The 22,560-nt window shown below is 31.6% G+C and overlaps 1 protein-coding gene across 1 annotated transcript in view; it reads left to right on the top strand.

Annotated features, from left to right (window-relative positions):
- Positions 1–22,560, top strand: part of LOC125073786 — a 62,783-nt gene that overhangs the window by 15,187 nt on the left and 25,036 nt on the right. The window contains exons 4-6 of the mRNA XM_047684823.1: positions 9,563–9,733; positions 13,686–13,830; positions 17,177–17,304. Of these exons, the coding sequence (XP_047540779.1) occupies positions 9,563–9,733; positions 13,686–13,830; positions 17,177–17,304 (444 nt within the window). The remainder of the gene's footprint in view (positions 1–9,562; positions 9,734–13,685; positions 13,831–17,176; positions 17,305–22,560) is intronic.

The raw sequence follows: 22,560 nt of genomic DNA, 5'->3' as shown, positions 1-22,560 counted from the left end.
TTATTTTATATTTGGTATTCGTCTGACACTAAAAATATTGAATTATTATTTTAACCAAATGGAACAACAGCATTGCCAGGTCTCGCAGTTTTGAATGTCATCTATACGTTTCCGTTAAAAATAGGTATTGATCTCCGGTGAGCCAACTGAACGAGGAAAATGGATTGTTTGCTAATAGAAATATTAGTGACAACACGATTTCCATAACTTCTCTTCGACAAATTATATTAAATACTCCCACAAACATATTGCTCCAAAAATTTGATACTTTTTGGCGATTTTTTGATGAATTGGGAGATATGCTGCAAGCGCCGAGATTGCTATTTCATTGAAAGCACTCGATACGATATTACGTTTTATGAATTGAGGTTTTTTCACGGTCCAAACTTTGTATTGGCATTTCGAGGCTTGCCTAAACTGTTATCTCTAGGATTTTTCATCTTCCACGTAGTTGGTTCGCGTCAAAGACAAAAATCAGATTTAATCATTTAAACTTCAGTCACGTATTTTCATTCCAGGATTTGATGGATAAAATAATAATATTGAAAGAAATAAACAAAATCATTCAAAGAACCTTCAAGAAATACCTTCTAGGTCAAATCTGCCCTCCGTTTAGTCGCTTGAACAAATATTGAAACAAGGCCCACTTTTTGGAATCTACTTTGTACGATTTTTCAATGTTTTGCAAAAAATAATACGAAAACGCTTCGTGAAATGAAGATATTACGATTTTTTTTCATTAAAATCTCTCGTAATATATTTTTTTATATTCTATGTATTAAATATATGACTAAATTTAAGAGGATACTAACGACTTTGAGAAAGATGAACCATCAATTATAAACATCATGCCGCCTCTAATCAATGAATGTTTCCTGCCAGTATTTACACTGGCTCACTCATCCTTCAAATACAATAATTGTATTACGGTATAGCTGTAGAATAATTAGTGAGTGTGTGGTACCCATTTATATATATATCTACACAAATCTCTGCAACTGGAACAACATTTGTTTGAAGATCGAATCTGCGAACAGTTTAGATAGAATTACTACTTAAGAATAAGAAAACATTTATTCAGGAAAGACAAACAGTGCAAACATAAAAGATAACACATTCTACGGACAAAATACGAAAAAAAAAACAGTCGGATATACGTTGCCTTAAGCCTTAATCGTTATGTCTAGATTTTTTTATTATTGGAAACAAAGAAATAAATGTTTATTTGGGATACGGCACAATTATATAAAAGAACATAAAAAAATAACTTAACAATTTTTTTTTTTAAATTAAACAAATAATATACTATTTAATTTACAAAAACTCAGCAAAAAAAATAAAGAAAAACAAAGATAAGCAATGAATCATGTCCTAAATAAGTGCTTCAGTTTCCAAGTTAGGATTCAAAATCCAATGCTGTTTTTTATTGGTACCCTATCTGGATATGTGGGCTGTGACAATCAGTTTATGTTAATATTTAATATAGATACTTAAAGATAAAATAACAATATACTATTATTATTAATCCACATGATAAATATAAACTTTTATTAAGCGTCTTTATACAACATTCTTTCTGTAAGTGGTGTATGATATTATGCATCAAGGGGGCAGCTAATAGGTTTAAAAGAACTGTAATATTTTAAATTAAAAAATAATATAAAAACAACAATTATATATTACATATTCATGAATGCAATTTTATCATGTTGCTATGTCTAGAATCGCTTTTCTGAAAAAGTACCATTCGGTATTTATGTGTGGTTAGATTGTTAACTAAAGTAGTCATTAGATAAGCTTCTATGTACAAGTGGTTATTATCACCCGAAAATCGTATTATTTATTTTCCTTGGGTATATTCGAGATATACAGACAGGGTAATGGCATTTTGCTCAAACCCCAAGCTTTAATAAATATTACGGTTACAAACTAATAAAGTATAAAATTAATAGGAGGATAATTCATTCCCTATCAATATTATATATGTAGAGTATAATGCAAAAGTCAAAAGCAAGATGCGCACAAGTTAAATAAAAAGGAAAGTTTACTTTATTACCGAATCTATAGCAAAATTAAATCTAAAGAATGACCAGTATGCCTTCACTTGTAAATCAATATCATAACACAGTTAAAGACAAGAAAATATATATATATGTATATATGAACATAACATAAAAAAAACTTAATCTAAGGCTAAGTAAGACAGCAAAATGTATAACACAACTCAAAATTTTTTATTTATTTATTAAAAATGTATTACTTTATAATAAACAAACAGGGCACCCTTGACAATATCTGGTCATGTAAAAATGTCTAACTATAACACCAATATAATATGATATATATATAACAAACATTATCCGTGAATGTTTTATGTTGAATTAATTACAGTTATATTAATTTAAATGTCAAATTAACAAGTATATTAAGGAAATTAGCTATATTCCAAAATTAGTCTATGTGTTGGTGTTGCTTTTTAATTTTGATAATAAGATTAAAGATTAAAGGAATATGCAGGATAGTGCACTTTGAACTAGAGAAAATTATTTCATTATAAAAAATAAAAGCAGAGCAGAGAGGCACATAACAGCAAAATCAACAGCAGGTCACTGAGCAGCAGAATTTCTTCCACAAAACAGCACCCTTCAACAGTTCCAACTCAGCAAAAACTCTTTGCTTGAATGCATCAAACAATATTTATCAATTTTGTATTATAATATCCAAAATAATAAAAAGCGCTCCATTTTGACAACACAATTTACCACATATCTTGCATAAACAATAAGTATTTCCTAATAATGTCTAAGAAGCAGGTACAGACCAAAATAAGTTATCATAGTTATATAATTTTACATTAAAAGTAACAAATTCAAGCAAATTATTGCTTGAAATATTGCAATATAGCAGTATAAGGATGCAATTACAATACTTAAATAATTAAAATTAAACTTGTGTCCTTTTTTTTTAAATTTTAATATATTTATTGTATCTCAACAGACTTGCTGTCGGTACCATTGTTATATTTTATTTATGTTATTTTGATGTGCTTAATGCATATGTATATGCATTTCCATGCTAACTATTAAAACACTAGGATTTGACTATTCTTTTAATCTTCTATTCTATTAATATTGCTTATCTAGGGCATTCACAAAATCTTTTTTTTTATTTGGACTAAAATATTAAGGAATTAATGAAAATAAATACTGAGATTAGGATTTTGAATATTTAATGTCACGCATCTCACCAGAGGAGTGTTTAAATGTATCGAAATTCAGGTGTGGCCAGGCAAGTGGCGAGTTTTGGTACAAAGGCTGGAATTAAACGAAGAGCGAGTTAAATAAAACTCAAAGCACAGTTAAGATGCTTCGATTAAATGAATACAAATTGGTTTACTTACGGTTTGGTAACCCGAAACTCTTAAGTACGTAAATAAATAGATGATGAAATGTAAGTAACTCACCGTTTCAAATAAATTGTAAATAATCAGAAACGAATGTAAAAACCAATATACGAAATATATAAACTATTTATTAAGTGCCCAATCTCCAATACACTTAAAAAATCAATAGTATTTTATCGTTTCTATTAATATTAATAAGCAATAAGCATACGTGACATGCATCGTTAATTAAAAAAGACCAGCACATGCACATTGCACAACTGTCAAGATGTGCACAACTGTTGACAGTTGACAGTTGTGCATTGACATTTGACAATGATGTTGACGCACCCGCAGCAACAAAATCCGCAACAACGTCGAACAATGCTACCATCTCATCCAAATAAACGATAATAATTAACAATGTTCCGATTGAAATTAATAAAAAAAATATTTTAATAATAATTTAATCACTGTGAGATCAAAATTCATATCATTATAATACCAACAAACAGCTATTTATTACACTCGTTTTTGTGGTTGTATATTCAATCTAAATATGTATTATACTTTATTGAAGTAAACTCTCAAAAGCACTTTTAAATTGCCATGTGACTGAATTCCAAATTTGTACTGTCCTAAACCTCAAAACTAGGTATGCGCATAATTATGTAATGAGGATTAGAACAATGATAATAATTAATTCTGGATAAATTGATTTTTAACAAATTTGACATCTTTATACAACACAAATCAAAGTTAACCTTGTTCTTTAATAAATTACAACTACTAGTTCTAAATTAATACTTGAATTGAGACGATTGATTGACTCATTCATCATTGGTAAGGCCAGTATTTTGTTATAGAAGTGGCCTAGCCTCGGAGAGCCCATTCTTCTTCTAATTTAGGTTTAAACAAAATTGAATACTTCAGTCATAAATTCGTTCCTCGTTCAAGATAAATATTTGCTTACGCCGTTCGTGTAACAAACCATACGTGTCCAGATATTATATTTGTAATTATCTGACCTATAGCTAGATGGGCAAGGGACCCGATGCATAGGAAAATAACCGGTCCCTCACCCTCTTTAACTTATATTGCCCTTCAAAATTATAGATAAGAAAAAAAACCTTGTGAGCATGGTCGACGTTTACTAGCTTCAGGAGCTCGCGAGTTGCTGACCCGCTCTTTTCAAAGCTTAGGTTAGACGCCTCCTGAGCTCCGGGGCCCTGGTGCACTGAACCACTTGACCCTACGATAGCTACACCACTGCATCTGACTAATCTGTTTGTTTGAGCTACCATATACAATAAACAAACGATAACTATAACTTTATTCCTTTAAATAATATAATGAATTACTATTTTAAATTTTATGTACATAACAATTCCGGTAAAAGTAATTAATTTAATGTATACTGCGTGGAAATAAAATATTTTAATACCCAAGGGTGACATACTTTAACTACTGCACACATTGCCTTGTATAATTTTATGTACATGTATATTTTTCTAGTGGTCCGCCGCTTCGTCAACATTAAAATTATATCGACATTTAATTTTAATTTAGACGAAGTACCGGTACTAACATTAATATTAAAATTACATATTTCTATCTATGCAAAATGTATTGTTTCTTTGTTTGACCTGTGGGCATACGTATACCATTTATTTGATTAAATTAAAACTTTATACATACTGTATGCAAATACATTGATAAATATTGTTTATTTTCAATCTCACTTATGAAGTTTAATAAATGTTTTAATTTTATTTTATTATAGAAAAGAAAAGTTTTCAACATGTTTTCTATCAATCAATGTTTTCAAACATTGAAAAAATCTGTAAATATTCAACAGGACTGGGCTATGGCCTAATTTTGAGACTAATCTTGCACATGTGGAAGATTTTCATCCGACACATATAGTATGATGTTTTTCTTCTCCACCGAACATGACAAAATAAAATGGTGCTTGTCCGAGCTTGAACCTGTAATCTTCGACTTCCATTGAGATTCATGTATTCCAAAGCCTATTATTTATTTAAACGCGAAAAAGTTCTAGTCAGACAAACGAAATTAATACAAATAAACGATAAGTGCTTAAGCGTCGTATGAAAAATGACGCCATATTTTACCGGCTCTAAGCGAAAGACAAATTAGGGATGTTCGGTGAATTTTTGAGCGTTTGTATTGATATCGATAACTTACCCTCGTCAAGTTGACGTGACGTTAGTGATGTCGCATTTTAAAATTTGCAAGTTGAAAATTTATTTTATAAAACATGCAATATAAAGTAATGGTTATTTTTAATATTTCCGTTATATGCAATAAAGTATAATAAAGTTGCAGTTTCTTCATTAACTCTGGTTTTAGGTGTGTCAGTTGTAACCTGCATTCCTTAAAGATGTTTTATTGATTATCCTGGGACTTAAAACATGAACTCCATTCCGCCAGGTTTTTATTTTTAATATTACCTCTTTATTAATTATATAATCGTTGTACTAAAATGAATTATATTAAATTACTAAAAATATTATAAAAATGATGTACTGGGTACACCACCCACTCATCGTATATTCTACTTCTTAGGAACAATATTTAGACTCCTGACTCACTCAACCACAAAAGTTCCACAATGAACATCACATCTCAGTTACTAAGGTTGAAGGCATTGGCGATGTAAGAAATCGTTAAAATTACTACGGTGCCAATGTCAATGGACAGTACTGAGCTCCATTAAGTGGCCCATTTGCCAGTCCGCCTACCTATGCTGTAAATAAAAGAAAAAATAACTCTAAAATTAATATATGTATCAATTAATGTAGTTCCCAATTTTTTTCCTAATATATCCTTATTGTTACATCAACTTACTTTCACTTTAATTAAAGTGTACAACTCTTTTTCAAGTTACAGTAAAGATCATAATAAAGGCTATATATCTGGTTTAATTCACTTTTTCTCTTATTTATTACTAGTTTATCAGATCGTATATCGAAGGATTCTGGGTGCAAATGACATTGAATAGTTTTGTTTTGATTTATGGGTCCCTGAAGCTAAACTTTTTTCAGTCATGTCAAATTTGCCGTCCCATTGTCTCCCTTGTGCCTTGAATTGCCGGCTTAATTGCCAGGGGAAAATACCTTGTTTAAAATATTGGAAAATGTGACCTCTTCCTATCGGGTCACCAATTTCCACGTCTACCTATCTTCTGAACATAAAAATAAATTGATCAAAAGCGATTAATAATTTAGTCATTACTGTCCTAATTACTTTCGATCACTTCATTCGATAGGGAAAAAGTTGAAGTCATCTGGTTACTCTCTAATGACAAAAACTCCCCTAATGCTTCAGATAATCACATGTAGGGAGGATCGGCTAAGTCAGATTTGGCTCATTCAGTACATGCGAATAGAAATCTCAATTAATTACTGAAAGTCAGCTACCGAGTATAATTATGTACATTAAGTAAAAAGATAAAACTTTGAGAAAGCCCGTCTGTCTGTATAGGTACCACCAACACATTATATATTCTACCGTCAATCACCATACTTAATATTCTTGTGTTTCGATTTGACGGCACAACATACAGGCACATTGTAAGAGCGATGGTTAATATTTCTCGCCAATGTCTATGAGCGGTGGTGACCACTTACCATGAGCTAGTCCATTTGTCAATTATAAAACCGTTTAGTCATACTCATGGTACCAAAATTAGATTTTTTTCAATTTGCTTTTCGATTTGAAGCAATTCATTTTCGAAGATTTCGAAAATTTCGTGATCTATTTTTTTGAGCTTTATTTGTATTTATAATTCATATATTGCTCTGCTTTCGAGGAAAACGTTACAAGGAAACCTGTCTCGGATGTAATTATGGCACATGTGTACCCGGAACAATGAGGAGAAATAAGGCTTCGCCGAGCATTATGATATTTACTTTTTTTTTAAGGAAAAAATAATAAAACACCCATTCACTTGATAATTCATATCAGCTAAATCTAAGCATGCAAACATTGCATATATAGATTCTATTTCCATCAAACCTACGTCACGCAAGCAAAGGTTAATTTTACAATACTTATAAATAAAATGGCATTTTATATAAATACGATACGATACGATATTTATACGGTTTTTATTTTGCAGAAGAGGGTTATTCGCGCATTATATAACAGGGCAGGTTATACAAGACTTTTTTTACAAGATTTAAAAAATATAATGGACTCGGTTCTCAGGATATATTTGATAATGTGAACATATAAAAATAAAGGATTTTTCAAAAATTTTATATACTATACGTGCAAACCCTCTGAGTTATTTTCGCCGGTTCTTCTCATGTCTGAGATATTTATTTCCGAACCGGTGGTAGATTTTTGTCAATAAGCAAGTCTAACGCTCCTTCATTGAATAAATTGAATAATAATATCATAAAGAGAGTTTTGTATGTATAGAAAAAACTAAAAGTAAACTCTGGAACTACTGTTTGGAAAAATCTTTTATTATATGAAAGGTACATTATTCCAGATGGACGTGGGTTATGTACTGCACATGAACTAAATTCATGATGATTTTCGTCCACTTAGTCGGAAAAATTCGTAAGCTTACTACGATGCGTATACATGCAACTGTTTAACTATAGTTAAAATTACGCGAAAATATTGTTTAGCTAGATCAAATCCTTATTTTAACAGTAGGAAGACAGAACAGGTAGCTTATATTCCATAAAGGTATTGACTTTGAGTAACAAATAAAGCGTAAAAATATTGCCGAAGTGAATATGCTTATGACGAAAACGAGTCTATTTTAAACTTCGATTCATCCTTTAAATACAAAAAGTTTCTGGAACTGGTCATGCATACTAACCTTTGTCAATTTCTATTTGATCGTATTAACAGCGGAAGGAACTTCAGATTTTTACCTTTTGAAAAGGTCATGTGATTTAAAGTAACAAGCAAATCCGAACTTTATGTTTAAACAACTTCGGTTTATTTTTGCGTGTTATGAAAGTTAGGAAATTTTCTTCTCTATCTCTAATATAATTTTATTATATCTTTAACTTAAGGAAAAGTCTTTTATTACCAATGTTATGACCAAGTCAAGGCAAAAGAGTGTATTGCATTTACTTAATTAGTACTTTGTTTATAAAATAAAAATGTAGGTATCTGTTCGAGACATCGACCCTGTTAGACCGATCATGATGAAAGTTGACTTTTGACTTAATGACAATACATGGGGATGGCGAATATCACGCAACCATTTTTAACCGTTCAACCAGTCGCTATAATAATGGGTACATGGGCTGGACAATGTTGGTCGGATGTCGGTTGCTTGTTGGCTATATCATATACGCTACAATAAGTATCTACTCTATTCTTTGTAATATATTGTTAAGAATACAGAACTGAAATGAATTAAAGGGGAACTACTTTATCCTATCATTCAAAACATAAACTCACACTTCTAAATGTTTTTCATGATTTTGCTTTAATTTGCGTTACCGGTAAATATACCACGCGCAGATCTTATACTCCCATGTCAAAAAGTGTTACAGGTCTATTTTGCACGATGTCTCGATCCGATTTAGGCGCATAAATTTTGTAAAAACGCTTAAAAAATATTTGGTCACAGCGGCTCAAGGAGGCTAGCAAACGACAGAGAGTGCACAAGTTTGTCCGCAAATATAGATGCACTCTCCCCTTACACTCATAATCTATTCCCTCACGCTCATAACCTGATGGAACGGCAAATCGGCTACGACCGAAAAGATTCCAGGCGCACGACCGTCTTTACGTGCTTCCAGGAGTGCACAGACTTCAAACTTCCAGACTGGATTGCTACTAATTTCGAAAACCAAATAACTTCTAATCTGACCGACCTGAAGTTTGAACACTCTATCTCAGGATCTACCAGACTGTTAATCAGTTTATATTTGACGATAACGATAACGATGTAAGGGCTTTACGATTCATCTTGCAAACAAGATTGAAAATATCTTTCAGTGGCTTCAAAACTAAAGTTCATCTTTATTTTATTTAGTTAAGAGAAAATGCTAATTATGTAGTTTACCTACAATCTTATCTCTTAAAAAATCAAACAACATTCCTAAAAGTTATTGGAGATAGGTACAATAAAGGTGCATTTATATAAAAAAAATAATTTAATAAAATATGTCTTTGTTTCAGTGGCTTGCTCAACCGTTACGGTGACCAAGTGTCAAGCTGCCCTCCGTACCCTGCAAGCATTTCCGTTTTTCAAGCCGACCTGCCTCTGTCGGGAACCAAATGTGGATCCCGAGTGCAATTCCTTCCGCGACTTCTTGTTCGACCATCCCTGCGTGTTTGTAATGAAGAAAGGTAAGAAGAAAACATTGCTTATAAACATTACTCAAATGTCATTATGTACTCCGGTACTCCGGAACATAAGGGACATAACATATTTGATCCTAAAGTTGATTACGCTTTTACATTGCAAGGAATAAATAATGCCTATGACCAGTTGGCATCAGATGGTCCATTTTCATAGTAAGCTATTTTATTACAAAATGTCTAAAATTGAATTATGTACGCACTTGCCAATCTCTCAAAAATCTTTTATATTGCCAACTTATTTTTTACATCTTATTTCAATCTGCCAACCTGTCTGAAATAAATAAAAACATAACCTTCATGAATTTCAAGACCTTGTATTTTAAAACATCGAATAAATATAAAACTGTCAGCCTCTATAGACTTCCCTACCTCTGAGAAGGCTTGGAGCGTATTCAATCATGCTCACATGCAGATTTCATTTGACACATGCATAACCTCAGGATGTTCACATTCAACAACGAACATGAAAATAATTATAAACACAAACTATGTTCTTGAAATAAAACTAGTTTTTAACGGATTTAATCGCGTATATTAATTATTTTAACATCCCGACGTTTCGAGCACTTTGCAGTGTTCGTGGTCACGGGCAGACGTTTCGGGTTTCGAGCACTTTGCAGTCTGCCCGTGACCACGAACACTGCAAAGTGCTCGAAACGTCGGGATGTTAAAATAATTAATATACGCGATTAAATCCGTTAAAAACTAGTTTTATTTCAATGTGTAATAATCGCGAAAATCTAAGACAACATTATACAAACTATGTTCAATAACAAAACCTAACCTGTTACGATTATCTTATCCTAGCCAATTCGGTTGTCATCTTGAATAATATGAGTTTTATTTAATAATCAGAAAAGACGTGTGATACTTTGTCAGATAGAAAAAGGTCACAACTAAAACCCGAATATTATAATAAATGAAATGGATAATAAATACTATCTGTGATTAAAAAATCGTATATTTCAGAGTGATAAATGGACATATGTGAAAAAACGGTGGCATGAAATAAGCTAAATGGAAAGGTTAAAGGCTAACCAGTAGGCAATATACTTTTACGTAACACAGGTCTTATTTGGCATTGGTCCAGATATAAAGAACTACCTGCAAGAGGCCATGAATGTTATTATTAGAAGGTCTGTATCGATTTTTCTTACCCTACATTGGCTGGGTTATAATCGACTGCAGTAGAGTTAATGGCTAGCTTTAAAGGCCTCAGATCCTAAGGTCATGTGTTCAACTCCGTATAAAAAGTCATTGATTTTTCAGTCGAGAAAATGTCAATACCAGCCCGGAATGAGGAAATTATACACCTAAACTATCTCCGGTCGTACTTACTACTTGAAATAATTCAATTAGTAGATATGGTACATCTCATAAGAGTACCGTCACCTGTATTTATTCAAACACTTGGGCTCGGTAAAATGTCCTGTGCCGTTGTCAAAATTCGCTTTAGAATGCCCGCGATGATCAAAATCTGTCAAGAGACATCATACTAATTATTCAAAACAAGGAAAAATTATTTCTTCTCACGGTGCCTCATGGCTAACTTCCAGTAATGTGGAGGCACATTACTATGGATTAGCTATCAGATTTGCGAATTCATCTATGTCCCGAGCCTTGCTGAACAGGAATTCTACCGGCGTAAATTTGTAATTCTCACTCCCTCGTGTTTCATGATTGTTTTCGACACCTAGCGCGAATTTTGCCATAAAAAAAATTAACAATACACTAAGGTTTCTAGAATAAGATAGGATTTGGTGCTTTGTATAACACTAGTCAAGAATCCTAAGTTTAAAGCATTATCGATTATATGTTACTATACATACAATTTTATCCATTTTTTAGTCTAAATTTTCTGCAGCTATGCTTACAAATGTTGCTTAGAGGGTGATTAGTAAAACAATGCTGTCTTATTTTTTCCAATTTTTCCAATGTCCGATCAATGATGATGGAAAGGAAGAAATCAATTTTTAACTAAACAACATATACATAAGTATAGCTAATGTTTATATGGGAAATAATTACTATAAATATAACCAAAATAAATTAGATTTTTCTACTAAAATAATCAATTGATTTTATCGATTTAAAAAACGGACCAGTGACTTTTACGTGCTTAATATGTGTTTATAATTCTGTGGCCTGTTGCTAAAAGGACCAATATCAATAACCCTTGCTTTTGGTAACCAGAATAAAACAATGAATTCATTGTTTTATATGACACATGCCTACCCTTACATTGTTGGTAATAGCGATAATAAATTATTTGGCAAACGACAACATGTGGTTTATATTTTATTCTTACGTACTTAGGCCTTTTAAGCACCAGCACCATTCATCTCCCACTTGGTGCTGATTAAGCACATATGTATCCAAGGAAAATTTAAGAACAGCATAATGGAATAAGCTTAAAAGAACATGCTTTTACCAAACTGTGACGCATTCACTGACTTCTAAATACGACCTTTAATACTAACTAGCAGTCAATGGTTCTAATTTTACTACCTTCATATTATTTATTTAGCTCGAAAATTAAGTGTATCGTTCATTTACTTACATGGTAGCGCGCGGACATTTTATTGGCTCAAAGTTCAATGACAGCGAATCGATACAATTTGGAGTAACAATAACTTTAATTATTCAGTAACGTCCCTCCGATATGGTTAGAATTGAAACTGAAGAACGTGTTAGAGTAATTAAAATAGAAGACAACAAGGATTGAGTCCCAGATTTGCTATATAATGATAATGCCTTTTTAGCAGTGTTAGAATTATTCAAAATAAAAAACAAAAAAAAATCTTAACTAAAATAGGCGTTTGAATCGAAAAGGTGTCGTGATTAAATTGAATTTAAAACTACTGAACTGGGTAGCTTTTAAGTAGTAAAATCAATAAGAAAAACTGTTTAGTTAATGAATTGCATAGATATTATATAAATTAACAACAAAATTAATACGTCCAATATTAAAATCAACGAACATTAAATCCTCGCTTTGTATCAAGTAAGGTTTTATTAAATCATAGGATGTAAATGGATTAATAGGTAAAGTTATAAATATCGGTTTATAGAAAAGATTACGTTGTACCTTGTGTCCCAATCTGCCTAACTGCCAATCTACTATGGACTCCACAATCGAGCAGGTTAACAAATAAAAATATTCGTTACCAACCAACAAACCGAAACCAAACGTAGTCATAACATAAAAATTTAATATTCAATTTATGATAAACTACAGAACATAAAATTTATTTAAAGTACCTAACGCAAGCAATTTGTTAATTAAGAAAATATACATTTGATTCGTAATTGATTCAAAGAAATTGAAACATTTTTCTGCAAATAAATTGTTATCACAAGAAATAAAACTTATATCTAAACGACGTGAGTCGTATGCTATAAGTTTTATCGCGTTTAATAGTAATTAGTCTGTATAAAAATAATTTAATTGGTACCTGAAATAATATTATTATTTCTTTTACTAAGTCCAACTAATTAGAAACCTAAGCCCAAGCTAATTAGGTAATATTTATGATTTCTCCAAAAATAAATGATACTTATTGCGGAATAGCCATTAGCCATAGAGCCTGAAGACAAACTAAGAACAGTCATGTCAGCAGTCTTGTTTAGAAGTTTTAGGAGTTAAGGCTGTGTAATTAATGTTTTAGTGCAACTAATTAAATTCAAATTTTCCACAAAATTACACAACAGAAAGTTTTAAACTGTATATAGTTGACTAACATATATTTCATTTAAGAAAAAAGGTAAACAAATCAATAATAATATTTGAATAGATACTCTATTTTGATATGTTTTTTTAATAAAAAAGAAACTAAAAGTTATATGAGGAAGCACTTCGACCACTTTGATCTCATTTTCTTTTACCTCAATCCCTTAAAATTAATCCCAATAATTCTTATTAATATTATTCTTACAGAAAAAGATCCGTATCCAGTTGAGACTCTGCCGACTTGCACCTATGCTCTCAGTGTCTGCCACAATGAAAAAGCCTGCTCTGTGCTGTTTGAACGCTTTAAGAACGCTTGCAAAGCGCGTGATGGTGAATGCCGTATGGAAGACAGGTAATTCTGTGAATACTGATATCATCACATCATTAAAAGATTCATAGTTTCATCTTTACCATAAAAATCGTAATTCCAATTGCCATAATTCTAAGACAAATCTTCTGACATTACTATTTGTCTAAAATTGTATTAAAAATATGGTATGGACTTGTATATAAGAGAAAAGGCCATAACGGAAATGATTATGAAATTTAATCACTAACGCTAAAAGTTTTCTAATTGGTTTAAATCCTCGTATGCCTTGTTACTTTATTCAAAGAACAATTTGTTTTGCTATCGAATAGGAGAATTGTCAGTAAGGCGTAATTCAGAAGCTACCTCTACTAAAATAATGTATGGATTAAGATGAAGTATAATAGTATTTATGAAATAAATCTACAGGGTATCCGTTAGCAATACGAATGGTTTTACAATATTGTAATTGGGCTTTAATCAAGGGGTTTTTTCCAGTAAAATAATATTAAGGGATAATTGTTTTAAATCCGTGAACGAATCACAGTACCCAATTTCAAAATGACTAACCTAGATTATACAGAGCAACGAGTTAAAATTAATTTTGTGGAGACGCGATCAATAGTCCAATTTTATCGGACACTTTTAACAAATTGGACTCCAAAACTTTGGGAAATTTGTGAGGGCGTGAACGATTCGACCTTTAGTAATTTAGTAAGCGTTGTGACTGTTCTTATTAGATAAAGACGAATTTGTTAGTTTATTATAAATTGTATCTTTGGGTTGTTATTATAAAAAAAGGGTTGATTATGGAATTTCAATTATATCGAAATTCATAAAGGAAATAATCAGTTAATTTATTGAAGATAATTCAGTTAAATATTAAAATTGATCAAACAAATCTATGCTACAGTCTTTTACAATGGCAACATGGAATAAAGATATAAACATTGACCTTGAATTAACATGACATCATAAAATCTATTATAGATTCCTGAAAAAAATTGCGGTTTGAATGTTCAAAATTAATGTTGATATAAGTTAGCTACTTAGTTTATAATACTTATAAAGTTAAAAACTTTTTGCAGTTTATAATATAGCAGAGCTATTAACATATATAATTCTAAGGTTTGTTTATCTACTCCTTCTGACATTGAAATAGGCTATACGATATATACATCCATATCTAAAAACACTCGACTGTAACTTCCATAATCGCTGTGTCATCTATGAATTATTGTGTACCATCAAACATGTCCCCCATCCAAAGTGGCAAATCCCTGAAGTAATTTTCTAATGGCTGTCCATTGTATGCTTTTAGGTCACCCAGTTTGAATAATTTGCAAATGCATATCTGTTATTATTTGTGGCTGTTATAATTGTGGTAATATTTATATGTACATGAATGAGTAACTGCTAATTAAGTGGTCCACTGATGGGAAAATCTCGTCGTAAGAGTGATCCAGGCCATCCAGCGATAAGGTCGCCACAATTATTCGTTTCTTTTATTTATCCATGATTTATTTATTTTCTCTTTGTGGTGTACAATAAAGGATAAAGTAAAGTAAAGTAAATCACAAGAAAATTCATTGGTGCTTGCCCGTATTTCTAACCCGTAATCTTCGTATAAAATAAACGTGTGATGCCACTGGGCGATCATGAAAATTTTTAAACATTTATTTTAAAATAGGAATGCTCAGACTTTCAGTCGTGACAATTCAATGTACTACACTAAATCTGAAGTTTAATAAAAACGACCACCATGTTAAGGTCGTTTTCAAAGGGGTTTTTTGTAACCTATCTGACCTAGCTCACGTGAGCGTAATACTGATACACATCAATACATAGAATTTACTTTTATGTAACAACAGCTGGGGGCGGATTAACCATGTCGGAGCCGGAGGCAATATAGTTTATCTACGACTGCGCAATTTTATTCATAAGTAAGATGATTTTAGCTTTATTAAGAAGAATTACTATCAACCTATTCAAACAATAGAAATATTTGTATTCAACAATTTTATAAAACCCTAGGCCCTTAGACAAAATAGTCCTATGCAGTTAATTCGGTCCTGCCAATAGTATAATAATATTTATCATTCATAATTAAAACATTATTTTCTATATATCGCTGATATCGTCACAATGGAATTAAAATTAATATTCTTGAAGCATAACATTTTAGAATTAAATTTTATCTGACTTGGACCTAAAACACCATTAATTTTAAAATGTTCTGATTACCATCTGACCTTTTGCACGTCAAGGACTTTTGATTTGACCGGCTTATGAGCTTTTATAGGCACGGAAGGGGAGTTACTTTTCAATGTCACAAGCAATTGGCATATAAAGCGATTAAAAATGAAAACATTTTCAAAAATAGTGAAACATGGTTATTACGTACTATCAAGTTTTAAAGATCTGATAGAGATGAAAGGTTGGAGGTATTTATAGCCGTTAATAATGGGCTATAAATTTGAACTATTCATAAATAACGCTATTAATAAAAAAAGGACCTTCTAGTTATTATTATGGTTTATAAAATTTTCCTTAAAACTTAAAAGTCTAAAGAGAAATGCGTATTATTTTTATAATTATTTTAATTATTATAGATATTAGTTCTTTTGTTTTCTTTTATATTTTATAGGTGGATGAAATGAAAATCAAATATGTTGAAACTATTAAAATTTAATCGATTTTATCATGTTCAGATTAAATTAATGACTGGTCTTACCCGTCTAATTAGGTACCCATTCTCTCAGTTATTCCATAGTCAAATGTGGCTTGCGGTATAGTTTGTTACTTATCATTCAAATGGGAAGTGATGTAGTTTAATTACAAGGGGCTTAACATCGTAGATCTTATTGATGCCCCATCTAGATTATGTAAGAGATTATTTATATAGTCCCAGTATTTATGGATAAAGATGACTATTGGTACTCGTTTTACCTGCGAAAAAAAAAAAATTTAAAAAAAATCTTCATCTCTATCTCTTACTTGGTAGGGCTTTGTGTAAACTTGTCTGGGTAGATTACTTATCAGATATTCTACCGCCAAATAGGTGTCCGGTTTAAAGGGTCAGTCCTGTAAGGCCTGTACTAACGATGGCTCAGCATTACTACCGGCATAAAGGACATAAACATCTTAGTTTCCTGGTCCCTGGAAGTCACCCGATTTGTGGCGCATTAGCGATGCAAGGAACGGTTAATATTTCTTGCAGCGCTAATGTCTATTTTGATGATGACCATTTACAATCAGGTGGCATAATCAGGTATGACATAGGCCCCATTAGGCCTGCTGCCTACCTCTGCTTTAAAAAAATTCTGGCATATTTGTCCCCCATCATATAATATGTATATTCAAAACTTATGTACTGTTTTTATCTAAACAGGGAAGCTTGTCGCGAAGCCTGGGCCGGTCTGCGCTTATCTCCACTGTTTGGTTGTATTTGTCCCAACACTCACATGAAGAAACGCTGCGACCGCATCTTCGCTGTCGTCAACCACAACCCGTGCGTCGGTGAGTAAGACATTCGCTAGATCTGTGTATCGATTTTGAGTGAGAAATTTCGTTAATTCGTCATCGTTAAATATTGATATTAAAAACAGCGTTGTTTAATTAAAAAATCTTTTTCCTGACAAAATGCAATAAAATCGAAACGATTTAAAAAAAATGGTTATATTAATGGTTTCCTACACATTATTTAATTATATGAAAATAGGATTTGGAAAAAAGTCATTTGGAAATTGATTTTTAAAACACACGCCCAATATTGGACAATGTCTGTCAAGCGGCTTGAAAGCTTTTATCAAGCTTACTTAGGGTTATAATATAACAATTAAACGGGATCAAATACTATTATATAAAGTACTAAAAAATAGAATCGTCTCTAATTACCTTCTCTTTCGAACTAATTTAAGCCGTTCAAGAATAAACTCTAAGAATTAAAACTGCCATTATTGTCAAATGAATTAAATTCACTGGTAATCGTGTCGTATTCATAGATGCTGCAGGCAATTTTCGGAATTTTATCAACATTACCGTTACTATTATCGATTAATGTTAATAAAAAATATAATTTTAGAGTAAGAGTCTTGACTAATAATATTTTAGAAGTATTATTTATAAAATACTAATTTTTATTTTTAAAATTTTATACGTATTACTCATAATTATTTATAGTAATGTAATGTTATTTTTAAAAATTATCATCACCGCCAGTTACTTGTGGCATATGGCAGCCACTGAAAACTATCATTTATGTAAAATCCTTAACATCGAGTTGAGTGGTAACATATTTGTTGCGACACGTAAACATACTTTATATAAAAATGAACCAAAGTTATGAATCTTATACTTCGTTATTTTTAAAGCATAAATAATTTTTATTCTATTTTTGAATTTATTTTATTATTTATGAATTCGTTTCTTTTTTTTATTTCTTTTCATAAATAAGCTAAAATAATACAGATAATGTTGTCTTAGATTTTCGCGATTATTACACATTGAAATAAAACTAGTTTTTAACGGATTTAATCGCGTGTATTAATTATTTTATTTTAACATCCCGACGTTTCGAGCACTTTGCAGTGTTCGTGGTCACGGGCAGACTCAAGAGTCTGCCCGTGACCACGTGTAGTTTTATTTTAATACAGATAATATTACCTTAGTTTATTTATGTGTCATTCAATAAATACTTTTTGTTTTATTTAATTTTATATAAGATGAAAACTCTGACGCTAAAAGATGAATTATTAAATTTAAAATAAAAGATTTATAAATTATTTTTTTCTCTTTACGCCCATCGAACTTTCAAAAGGTATTAATAACGAAGTACATAATTAATGTATCTTATCAAGTATCAGTCCACGTCCCTTCCAATAACCACTAAGTAACTAATATAATAGTCATAACTACGTAATATCGCATCCAATAAAGGAATATGATTCAATATACGTAGGAAAGTTTGATTCATTTCGCGTAATCCCCTCTGAGTTCTTATTGTTGACTAGGGCTGCTGCTATATTAAAAGTATCAGTCATAGATTTATTCACTCACACAGGCACGGCCCTACACGTTAAACTACACGTGAGACTCAATAACAAAAGTAATCATATAATCGAAATAGTTGTTTATGCTATCTTTGCTTTTATTTTAACCGTTTTATGCACAATAAAATATCTTGTAAGCACGGGCGTCACTGATGAACGCTGAAAGTTTAACGTGGAGGGGCGCGCCTTTGCGAGTAAAGAGATCTATATCTTTATAGCTGTCTTCTTCTTTCGAATGTCACGTCAATAAGGATAGAAAGAGAAACTCAGTGTTTGACTGAACCACATTTAAAAGGCGAAGCCATTCTTATTCAATATAGATTCATTATATTACTTATAAATAATAATAGTAAAATAAATATAACCTCATTATCATATACATTTATATGGTAATGGTTAATTTATACAAAAAAACATATACCGAAACGAATGCGCTATTTTTTATTAAAGTTTTTATGCTTCACAGTCCTGCGAGGATGGTGAACAATAAAATACATTATAAACATAATATAAATGTGTATTTATTACGTGTTTGTTATTTGTAAAATTTTAACTCATTTTCTCTTTTTCTTTTAAACAATGTTTATTGAAAATATAATTCGGGCGTTTGCCGTAAATGAATTAATAACCCATAAGTTATAAAAGGCTGATCCCGGGACATAATTTGTTTAAAAAATATAACATATTTTGACAGCAGTACATTGCACTGAACAATTTTTGTATTTAATAAAACGTCGTGTGGCGAACGTATCTCCGGTTTTCGAGTGAACTTTTGACCACCAATTTAATATTTAATTCGCATGTTTCAACTTCATAGCCAATGTATCGGACCAATTAAAATTGTTTGCGGTGGCGTGACCGACTGGCATTTTTCTTATGTAACATGTAACTTGGCATGCTTCTATTTACTTCGTGTTAAATGCCTTAAGTGGATAAATTGCATCGTTTTAAATAAAAAAGTTACACTATAAATTTGTACTAGTAATATTATATATAAAACATCGAGTTATATATATAACTATAAGGTGTAATATGTCTTTATAATTCACTATTTGCGTTCGGTGAAGAAAAACATCGAGGGATAACTTGTATGTGTCATGTGAATTGCTGCCCCATGTGTATCTGTGACTTACAGAAATATTAAATGACAATTATAAACACATGAAAACTCAATGAAGTTCGTTTGGGTTTGAATTCGCAACTTTCAACTAAGATTTGTATTATGTTCTACCTTAAAGCTATTTTGACTCATATAATAAAATAGCGTATATTCAGTATATAAATTATATTAAAAATGTACTATTAAATAATATCTTTTGAAAGTGACAACCCTATAACGGTCTAATCCGCGGTCGAGATCTCCCAGCATCCTAGCTAAGATCGTAGTTCTGTAAATCAATCTTGACCTTTCTCTTTACGAGTAGCTTTGACTTTTATTAAACCCTTTAATACTTCTCCTCTCTTAATTAATACCCATTTTATACCATATGTCATATATTCGTATATACACATTATATGATTACCTGCCCTCTCAAGGTAATCGTTAATTATAGTAATGATTTTTACTGAGATTAATTAAAAAAGGCTCTTTGGCTATGTTTTATATAATATAAAATTTTAAAAACAAGACCGGCTTTCAATTATAATTTTTTTTTAAACCAAACGAAACTAATGCCATCGTCACAGAGGTCTAGATTAAAAAAAATAACCGAATTGAGAACCTCCTTCTTTTTATGAAGTCGGTTGTAAATGGCAATTCAAAACCAAAGCCAGTTCACTATGAGCCTACTTGAATAAGAATAAAAAACATTTTAATTTAATCGATTTATATGTCCAAGGCTATACGAATCTGTCCAGTCCATATCACACCCATAAAATGAATTTCGCATTAAACATTACAAATAAATTTCAACAGAAAATAATAATAGCAATATACTCGTAATATTCGAATTAATATAATTACATTAACATCTCAAATGCTAAATTATTTTGACGTCCTGTCAAAACTATACCTGTCTCATTCTGACATCTAAATAACAACATTGAAAAGCTTCGCCAATTTGTATTTACTAGTATAGTCTGTGCTTGAAAATTCTAAATACTACAGGTAACGTATCCGAATTGAATACGGAGTATGCATAAACATATTTCCTCGAGACTTTCTTTAGTCGCGTTGTAAAACGTCGTGAGTCCATTGTAGGTTAAGAGTCGTACGTTTAAGCGTTGTGTCGTGAACCTTAAAATGTTTTAACCGTACTTTGACAAGTAAAACTTAGTGTTGTGTTGAAACATATACAATAAAATACGTATTGATCTTTAATAAAGTTGAGTAGATAATTATGGGACCATAGTTCCCGAGATCATTATTTCAGACCCAGTTATCAAACAAATAAAAAGTTATTGACTTTTATGGGCTCAATAGTAGCCCAGAGTTAGGAAGTTGAAAGTGTTTGCTCTCCCGTACGTCGGCAAGAACATAAAGCCGTTGATCCTGCGTTTGAACTCTCCAGTATTTGTTATCCCATCGAATAATGAAAGTGCTCTTGTGTTTCACTCACTTGCGTTATATAATATGTCTAGTTGGCTAGTCTTTTCTCTTAAGAATAGCCGCCATTACCGTTAGTGAATATATATATCATCAGCGTAAATTATAACCAACAAATGAATCAGAGAAATTCAAAGAAATAATAAACACGCACTGAAATTTCATGATCTGATGTCAGATTAACTTAACCAATTCACATAAAAAGGTACACAACCCGTACGATATTTTATATATCATTCAATAAATTAAAATAAAATAAAACGTTACGCGGTAAAATTATACCGGCACTAATCTAATTTTATCACGCCAAACACGCGAATAAATTTTATTTTTTACCGAGAATACCAACGTTGAGTAACTCTGGTGTACAAAACATGGATCGGGTTATAAGCGATGACGTTTGATTCAGAACTTATCAAGAGGTAGATTAACAACATTTTTTTAATATTATTTTTAACTAACATCTTTTAAAAATAATTGTAGCCATGTATGTTTCCCCTTGAGTTAAGAATAATGCTAGGTTTAGACGAAGGGACGACAAAAGCCCAAGGTCAGGATTGTATCTGCGTCGTTCAAAACATTAGCTGACACGTGTACCGTTCAAAATGTAAAGACACTATTTTTATTATACCTGTGTGTTTAAAGTGAATAGCTCTTATCCAGTCTTATTTATTACTAAATTCGACACGACATCTTACCAATGTACTGAGCTTGTCGTCTTTTTTATGATATAGATAGGCGGACAAGCGAATAGGCCACCTGATGTTAAGCTGTCACTACCGCCCATAAAAAATCACATCACCAATGCGCCACCAACCTTGGAAACTAAGATGTTATGTCCCTTGTATGTGTAGTTACACTGACTCACTCATCCTTCAAACCGGAACACAACAATAATGAGTACTGCTGTTTGGCGGTAGAATATCTGATGAGTGGGTTGTCCGTATCCAGACGGTCTTGCACAAAGCCTCCTCGTACTTGTGTTAATGCGATGAACTGATAATAAATACTGGACCCTAATCTGCCGCTGTAAGTTGGGTTTCCACGGCCTGTGATTACAGACCAAAGTCTTATTATGTGAACGCGTCCACGTCACAGACAAATCTTCTCTTCCACAGAACTCGTACCCTGTTGTGCAGTTTAGGACTAGTCTTAACTGTGAAAATGCGGGTCGTCCGC

The sequence above is a fragment of the Vanessa atalanta genome, chromosome 25 (genome assembly GCF_905147765.1).
Source record: "Vanessa atalanta chromosome 25, ilVanAtal1.2, whole genome shotgun sequence".
Taxonomy (NCBI): domain Eukaryota; kingdom Metazoa; phylum Arthropoda; class Insecta; order Lepidoptera; family Nymphalidae; genus Vanessa; species Vanessa atalanta.
The sequence above is the reverse complement of the archived record's forward strand: the minus strand, read 5'-3'. Positions and strand labels throughout refer to the sequence as shown.